The following is a 9,134-nucleotide window of genomic DNA, read 5'->3' on the forward strand; positions in this document are numbered from 1 at the left end:
AAGTTAGAGATATTCTAAAACATGGATGGATTCATAACATAACTCACTGAACTAGAAGATTCCGCCATTGTTGAAGATTGAAGATTAGCTGCTCCTTGATTTTGATTTTGATTTTGATTGAATTGTTCTTGATTATGATTGATATGATTATTTGTTGTTGTTTGATTTGTTCTTGCCATGTTTGAAGAAATTTGATAAAGATTGATGAATCAGCGGAAGAACTAAATTGAAATTTATCGATTTGATCAATTTGAAAAATTAGGTTTAGGATCGATTGTGCTGTTGAGTAAAATACTCTGATACCATGAAAACAAAATAAAGAACAAAAATTACAATGACTCGAAAATGAAAAAGTCTTATTGAATTCAATGAATCTCTATTACACTTGTTTTCTATTTATACTATACACAATATAGTTACAGAACTAACAGTGTTGTCTTTCATGAACTCTCTGTGCTTGAACTCTTACTCTCATTACACTTCTCCATCAATTTACAAGATCGCAGAAAGAATATTGAAATGAAAGAAATTCATTTGCCTTTTTATAAGCAAGAATGCGCAAAACAGAAGGATTTATCAATGCTATATATGATCTTGTAATGGATTCCTCCTTTTCCAAGACAATAGTAGTCAGCTAGTCGCGACAATATTTATATCTCCAATCCTGTCACTGGCAAGCTTGAGGCTCTTCCTCCTGTTGAGCACCACTATGATATTTTGGCGTTGTTCCGTTACGTGTACATTGGAACAAATATAAGGTGTTTGGAGTGAGCTCTCGCAACACATATATGCTTGCTTACTTTGGGAGAGAACAATTCTAAGTCTTGGAAAATTTTGGAGTATCCAAGACACATGCAGCCACATAAGGTACTACTATTGCAACTCATTATGGTCGGAGATAAGGAGCTGTATTGGTTGACCATAGATGACAAGGTTAATTGTATGGAAATCTTCTTGCATTCGATGAATATCATAATGGAAAATTTCAGCTGGACAGCAGTTCCGTTCCTGGAAAAGCTATGCTTAGCTTGCTTGACACTTCATTCTGCAAAGTATACCACCTCTTAGCAGAAATGAAAAGATCAATGTGCCTCACAATTGTTTCTCTTCATCAGTTAAAAATGTTTGTTAAAAAGAAAAATGTATGGACCAAATCTCATTCTATTAGTCTTCAATCCTTGTCAAAAGTACCTACTTATTTAAAGAGCTTCTCCTGCTCCGAGGACACTTGCCTCGTTGCCATGAGAGGTGTTGATAATGCTAACTTATATATCCAACCTCGTGAAAATTCTCATACATCATGAAGATGAGCTCTTATTATGTGATTTGAAGAGCTAGGAGTTGAGGCGAATTGGATTTTTGAGCAAGGATCAGAAGCTGTGTCACAGCCCGAATTTCTAAACAATTAAAAAAAATGAATAATTGAAATATAAATATCTCAACCATCACTTGATTCAATTGTCTAAAACCATAGCTATGTTGACACATGTCCAAACCTAAAACCCACATCATAACAGGATCAACTTAACAACAAAAATCTCCAAATTCCTCAACTATCACTTTATTAAAACTTTCTTCCATCCCAATAAAATATCAAACAAACTTTACAAAACAGTTTCCAACATCGTTCTCATGTCATATGCAAATGTAACCTACGTTATTACATCTTTCCAAAAGATCGGACCTAATCAACTAAACTCCCCATAAATCCAAATCACACGCCTGCGGTTCCATCGCCTTCCACCTATGTTCCCAAGAACACACCCACGTTGCCAAAACAAAGCAAAACATGGGTTGATGAGTTAAATACATATAAACATTTCAAAACTTTTCTTATCCCACTCACACTTTAACTCTATCATAACCTTCATTCACAAATTGGAAGATGTGTAGTTCCGCCATTTTAACCGTTCTTCCCAAGTAAGACTTCCATTATATAACTCATTATAATAACTCGCTTTAATATAATCTTAATAATTGAATTACAACTTACCGATATCCATGGTTATTAAGTCCTATGACTAACATTTGTTAATATCCTACATGTATTCAAAAGTAAACCCAAGCACACTCAAATCAACTTAATTTCTCTTATTAATTAATCAATTACTTTTTCTTATACACATATTTCACAACCTATGTACCTTAGGTCATTCCCCGCCACATTCAAGGAATACCCAACCTTACATTCCTCAGACACTCAAGGAATACAACTAACTCCAAGAGTTCCTCTCAGGGTAGTCCAAACAATCTGGTATTCATGGCACATTCAATGAATACCCATAGATAACCATTCAATAAATGCCCACCTAACATATGACATCAATGAAAATTCTAAAAATAGAGTTCTAAAAGAGTGTGGTTTACGATTATTGAACTTTATTTTATATATCATTTCGCAGAACGAGTATCTTGATAATCATTTTTGGTTTACGGAAAATTTCAGCTGGATGTCATGTTTCATAACGCGTTGCATATCATAAAATAATCCTAATATTTAATACACGCATACACGATATATAGAGGTCTTAGCCTAAAGTCAAGTATGCTAATAGCCCTAGACCTATCTTAATAACCCAAATCATAATCCGAAGTTAAAGGTCAAATTGGGTCAAACCGGTCAAAGTCAACCCTAGTCAAAAGTCAACTCCCTGGTCAAAGTTAAAGTCAACCATCATGGTCAAACCGCTGCTTCCAAAGTATACCACCTCTTCACGACTAAGGTCAAAAATGTAAAACTCATGGTCACAATTGTTTCTCTTCATCAAACCTTGGAATCTAAAACATTTAAATACCCAATTTGACCGCCCAAAAACTTATAAAAAATGTAAGGACTAAAACTTTAAATTAAACTGGTCCATAAATTAAAACAAAACTGGACCCAATCAAAACAAAAGAAACTGGCCCAACTTGAACTTATCTAGACTCAACAGATCTTAGAATAGGGAGAATACTATCCGGTCCACTTAACATTCTCTGGACCAGCCCACACAAACCTTTAAAACCGGCCCAAAACCAAAAACTAATATGGTCCGGCCCAACTTAATTAGACACAAGTCTAAACAGTTACACACCGACCGGGAGCACTGGATCGTTCTCACAGTCATCCCCTTCGCAGCACCAGCCGCTAGCTTCCAGCCACCACCGAAAATCCTTCACACACCACCCATCAATAACTCAGCGAAAATTGTGTGGGTGAAAAACCCCACAACTTTACTTCACCAATCGACCACAAATTTTCAGTTTTTCGCAACCCCCTCAAATCCCAGATCCGACCGCCATTAATGTTCTTGGAGCTCTCAACCACTCTCAAACTTTCCCCCCTACCACCACTCATTCAACCAACAATCCTCCATACAAAACAGCTCAAACACAAAAATAAATACACAAAAACAAATTTCTCAGTAATGGCAGTAACGCCATTGACGCCCTCTTGGGAGCTTCCAACAGCCCCCACTCAACCCATCATAATCCCACTACACATCCCAAACAAAAACAACAATCCAAGATAAAATTACAAAAAAACAGTATGAGCGCGCGCCTCCATTAACCCCTGTTAAGAGCTTCAACAGTCCACCCCCAAATCCGGCATTTAATCCCCCACTAATCCCCAATCAGTACGATTTCAAAAAACCCACAATCAGTGTATAACCGAAAAATAAAACACAACAGGTACTAATCATATGCAGGAACCATTGTTTTGTTTGAGCGCGAGGGCTCGCGCTCCATTGACAGCCCAAATCGCCTCAACAGAGTTTCGACAGTTCTAAATCAACTCCGAGTTTCACTCGAGTTTTAACAACTCGACAACACGACGTCGAATCAAAACAATATAATGGACAGTAAAAACAGAAATATTAAACAGACGAAAATCATAGTTCTAGTAGTGGTGAGAGTTAACTCTACTGTGTTTATCAACCAAAACCTTCCTTTTCTAGCATCACAAAAACTCCCATTTTTTTTTTTTTTCTAAAACCCTCATTTTTTTTTTTTCCTTTTTTTTACGGTAAAAACTCACCGAAAGACAAGGACAACCCTTATCTATTATCTACGGGCTTTATCCGTAACTGATAATTATCCTCTATCCATTATCTATTTTTATTTATTATTATTATTATTTATAGGAAAAACAAATAAAACACGGGGTGTTATAAGCTGTGTAGGCAATATGTTTATCATTCTGACAGCATTCAATCAGTTTATAGGTAAGCTTTGGATCTTTCAAGTCATTTGTAGCAACTAACCTTCCTTGTGGCAAAATCCTTCAAAGGTTTTTTTTAATGCTAACAGAGTCATGTATGTATTCACGTGTTTAGCTACTGATAGTTGGCTTCAGTTTCTCCTATCAGTTGCTTGGACTGTTTTATGCTGCAATGCCTTGAGTAACTGTTGGAATGTGATCAAAATGTATGTCTCATTTTCCAATATAAGGGATAGGCTAACCCTTTGAGTTTCGATCCCTACCTAATTAAGTATCTGATTCTTCTGAGTAAATTTTTAGTTTTGACTGGCTTCGACCCTAAGAGAGAATGTTCATGCACCCAAATCATCATCTAGTGATGAGGGTATCTTCAGAGTTCAAACTCATTAAAAATGATTGAAGATTGCCCCAAAAGCTATATATGGGAATTGGGATACCCAGCCTGGCACATAGTTCTGTCTAGGCCACTCAACCACAAGGTTCAAAGGTCACCACTAACTTGCTGCATGTATTGATCCTGCTTCCAGTACCTCGTCCTGGTTTTCACAAGATTAACTTTGTAATGAAACCACTATATATGAAAAATTGAATCTATAAATGTTTCATCCGCGTGGGAAAAGTTTATATACCACATCCAGTCAAGTTTCACGCAAGTATCCAGTAGTAATTTGTGAAAGATGAAAATCATTATCCTCTCTATCCTTATATTATATTACATAAAGACCTACCGGCAACCTATTGACTAGGTTACTAGTCAAGAAACAAACAATAAATCAATAATTACATATTATACATTTCGTAAATTCCAGTGGATCGTATGTACATAACGTTTCTTGGACATCTACGCACGATGTAGTGTACACAATGAATAATCAATTCTTTAGATCTCAAAAGCAATTTTCTTATGCTGATTAAGATCATTTTGATGTAGGGTCGAGTAGTATTCTTCAGAATCAAATAACTCCTCAGAGTAGGTTGTTTTCTGCTGAAATGACCTTTGGAATTGTTTAACCAACTCCAAACCAACTTCATCACCTCTTAAAAGCTTTACAACCTGGATCCATGCACAAAGTGAATATCTCATTAGGTGTGTTCATAAAAGCGACCAAATTTTTAACTACTAGAACTTATACTATTTCTTTTGACTCTGAGTATCATGTTTATATGAATTCGATGCATTTATTCAGATTAAAGTCCAACTATGTAGAGTCATAGGTCACTAGCTCTTATAGCTTCTCTAGAAGAAAAAGCAATCAACTTGATTAGTTGATCATTGTACGTGCTAAGTTTTCCTTAGCTGGAGCAAGCAATTCGCTTATAAATAATCTCTAACTATCCACAACAGGACATACCTGACTCATCCGGGGTCGTAGAATGGAAGAGTTTTGTATGCACAAAGAAGCTGCCAAGACCACACGGTACATTTGCCGTGAGTCATAGGCATTGGAAATAGAAGGATCTAACAGCTCCCTGATATCATTCTTATTAAGATATGGTTTTGCCTATAAGATGCGAAAATGTATCCTCAGTGACCAGATATAGTATAAGCAGTATATATCAAGGTAGCAGGCGCACAAATAACTAGAAGCAGAACAGAACAGAACATACCCACATCACAAGGCTTCTCTGTGTGTTATCTAGTGCTTGACGCCCTGTGAGGAGTTCCAACAGGAGAACTCCAAATGCAAAGACATCAGTTTTCTCATCTACAATGCCATGGATTAGGTACTCAGGAGCAAGGTAGCTGCCATGGTAAGAAAAGCAAAAACAGGTAAACAAAAGGGCAACTTATTAATGGCCAGAGAAAGGTGAAACCATGATGGCTTACACACCCAAATGTTCCTTCAATACTTGAAACGGTATGGTGAGTCCACTGTTCTGGCAACCATTTTGCAAGCCCAAAATCACAAATCTGAAGAGGAAAGAAAGTAAGGTACGTCCGACAACAAAAAAAGCTCAAGAACCAAAAAGTCACAGATGGCTTCATTTAGAATTCATAGTGGGCTTCAGACAAGATATATTTCAACAAGTTGTACTAAAAAGGGTATATGTTCGTGAACGACAATGGAGCGATCACCCCTGGTCTGTAAATTTTGTAAAGAGAAACCAGCATAGGTAATAAACTAGCTAACAACACTATTAAACTTTTAGCAACAGTTACTTACAAAGAATTACACAACCACTGCTGTTAGAATTTGCTCTGTACTATTGATGCAAACAAAGGTAAACCTAAACAAGTACATCTCTTATACTAATAGCATGAATTACACAACAGATAGGTATTCAGTTGACATAGTGATAATATTGTCTTTGTTATCCTCGTATATTTGAAGGGTACCTGCGGTTCAAAGGCCTCTGTAAGCAATATATTAGCTGCTTTAATATCTCTGTGTATGAATCTCCTTGGGCAGCCTTCATGTAGATAAAGAAGACCCTCAGCAGTGCCTAATGCAACCTTATACCTGATAGCCCACTCCAGTTTCTCCTTTGAGCCTGGAAAGCCAATATGAAAGCAATATAAGAAATAGTCATAACTATTATTTTAACACTATACAGAAGAGAAAGCATAAAAAATGAGCAGACCATAAAGTAGGGATGCTAAGCACCCGTGGGGAGACAGTTCAAGCACCAGGTGCATTCCTCCTTCAATCCCATACCCTATTAGCTTTGCAGTATTGGGATGATTGACGTGGACTACAATCCCGAGTTCAGACAAGAAGTCCACAGTCCTCTCATCTGATGTTCCACGAGTCAGTCGTTTAACTGCTACAAATTGCCCATCTTGCAAACAACCCTTGTAGACTTCAGCATATCCCCCTTTTCCAATCAAATTTTCTACAAAGGATAACGTGCAGAAATAAACAAAATTGATCGACTGCCATCAAATTTGCACTATAACTTCAACCAAAATTAATAACTGGAAAGACTTCTCATCAATCTAACGGCCTCTTTGATGAAGAGTTCAAAATTTGCTGGGATTACATACCGGGGCTGAAATTTTTGGTAGCAGCTTGGAGTTGTGAGAATGTAAAGTTCTTCCACGAAGACTTGAAACTGTATATACTTGTATCATTAGTTGGAATAAGTGATGGCGCTGGGTTCTCTCTCATGCTTCTGCTGATTCGTTTTGATAACTTCGGGGTGCTAGCAGGAGGAAAGCTGGATAAGCGCCTAATTGATCTACTTTTCAATAAATGGAGGAATGAACGCCAGTGCGAAACATTCTTACGGTTTGGTTGAGCTTCACAATCTGAAGTACTGGCTGTGGAAGAACCTGTTTCGGATTCTAAGCTCCTAGTGCAGTTATCTAGAACTCCTCTTGGAGAGGATTCACTTGTTCTGTTCTTGTCCATATCTAAGTCACTCAAACCTAAGCAGAGGAAAATTATTTGTTAATAATGAAGATTGGTGTATTATGATACTTTAGCAATATAACGAGAAAATATGGAAACCCTTCTTACCTTGGCTAGGAAAATAGATATCAAACAAAGTTATCAGCTTCTTATCTCCAATGCGAAAACACTTGCCTTGAAGAGGTTTCTCTATGATGGAGCTGAAACAGTTAATGTTGCTGCAAGAGAGAAAGATACTTAGTAAGAAACTGATGTTTTGGCCAAAAAACATATTAGGCCACCAAATCATAACAAAAAAAAAAGCATAACTGAAATGGCATCATCCAAAATCAGGTGGTTGCAAACTTGCAGTTGTAACATAACCGAACAGAATACCAAAAAGGGAAAAAGCTAAAAGCCAATCGCAGAGAAGTAGAACTAGAAAAACCCAAGAGTATCCAACTATATGAAATGTTCAAAAAGTGCTTTTATGTATAAATACTTTGAATAAGCAGCAAAAGCCCCCCAAAAGGAATGGAATCCCACTAAACAACAACTGGAACTAGAAAAAATCACAATAAACAATAAGAATCATTGATTCAACATTCATAAAAATTCTCTGTTTACAAACTTTAATATAGTGCAACATATGGACACTATTTGAAACCAGAACAAAAACATCAAATAAAATTTTAGCTAATGTTATTGAATAGCAGCACAAACTCTACCAAAACAAAAGACCACAACTAAGAAATAGGAAGAGGGTGAGACAAAAAAAGAGGAGAGAGAGAGAGAGAGAGAGAGAGAGAGAGAGAGAGCAAAAGCAGCTCAAATAGCAAATTATCCAAAACCTCTGCTTATTTGTCATCACTAGCACATAATTTATCAAACTAAAAATTTCCAAAAGCCCATTTCTCAGAAGAACCAAATGATAATATACCATGAAACAAAAACATCATACTTGATCGTAACTCCAAAGACAATATCCAACCAACTCAAAAACTCAAAAAGCTCATTTCAAATATATATATAAGAGCCAAAATGATACATACCATACACTATCTTCTCTATACCCCTCCATGCATCCTCACCAAAGCAATATACAAAATGTTCAAGAAACCAAAAGACTGTTTAGAAATGAGAGAAGAAGTGTTAACAAAGAGTAACAACATGGTGTTTAACAAAGCCGAACTTCTCTGCACCAATATTGGAGTTTCTTAGCTGGCTTACTACGATTACTTGTTCGACTTGTCCAAAACTAGAAATTTAAGGAGCTATTAATAGCAAAGTTAATGAAACTACTCAAAACTAAAATAGTAAGTTGGCTGCAGAACAGAGTTTGTACGGAGTTTTTCGTCATTAATGATTGAGTGTTGGACACACGTGGAGGTGGCTATGAATATAAATAACGGTCTTATTCTCATAGTCTAGACTCTAGGGAGGGAGGATAGAGAAAGATTCTTAATGAGATGTTTTTGTTCGGTGAACTAGGAATGATAGGAATGAGCAACTCATTTATAGAGAGTTGCACTTGTGCTACTCTTTAAGTTTAATAATCATTTGGTTAGGGTAAAAGTGCTGATAAGGAGTTGCTGCTTACA

At 36.6% G+C, this 9,134-nt stretch overlaps 1 protein-coding gene across 4 annotated transcripts; it reads right to left on the bottom strand.

Moving 5' to 3' along the window:
- Positions 1-4,777: 4,777 nt before the first annotated feature.
- Positions 4,778-8,843, bottom strand: LOC147499260 (receptor-like cytosolic serine/threonine-protein kinase RBK2). 4 transcript variants are annotated; one of them, XM_086561090.1, is made up of 9 exons: positions 8,586-8,843; positions 7,663-7,772; positions 7,188-7,571; positions 6,785-7,036; positions 6,540-6,694; positions 6,034-6,113; positions 5,810-5,945; positions 5,554-5,703; positions 4,778-5,255 (listed from the first exon to the last, which is right to left on the bottom strand). In XM_086561090.1, exons 1-9 carry the CDS (start codon positions 8,612-8,614, stop codon positions 5,082-5,084), a joined length of 1,470 nt encoding a protein of 489 aa, XP_086417216.1. In that variant the 5' UTR covers positions 8,615-8,843; the 3' UTR covers positions 4,778-5,081. The 4 variants fall into 4 exon arrangements, with proteins under 4 accessions (XP_086417216.1, XP_086417217.1, XP_086417219.1 ...); XM_086561091.1 differs by lacking the exon at positions 8,586-8,843 and adding an exon at positions 7,864-7,996; XM_086561093.1 differs by lacking the exon at positions 8,586-8,843 and having other exon boundaries at positions 7,188-7,345; positions 7,431-7,571.
- Positions 8,844-9,134: the final 291 nt, after the last annotated feature.

This window comes from Coptis chinensis, chromosome 5 (genome assembly GCF_015680905.1).
Source record: "Coptis chinensis isolate HL-2020 chromosome 5, ASM1568090v1, whole genome shotgun sequence".
Classification (NCBI taxonomy): domain Eukaryota; kingdom Viridiplantae; phylum Streptophyta; class Magnoliopsida; order Ranunculales; family Ranunculaceae; genus Coptis; species Coptis chinensis.

Bases quoted from the DNA above. Each gene is read 5' to 3' on its own strand.
- LOC147499260 (XM_086561090.1), bottom strand. From the start codon at position 8,614: ATGGAGGGGTATAGAGAAGATAGTGTATG. The intron at 7,773-8,585 runs GTATGTATCATT...TCTCTCTTGCAG, and splicing joins TATAGAGAAGATAGTGTATG to CAACATTAACTGTTTCAGCT. The intron at 5,256-5,553 runs GTATGTCCTGTT...GCATGGATCCAG, and splicing joins TACGACCCCGGATGAGTCAG to GTTGTAAAGCTTTTAAGAGG.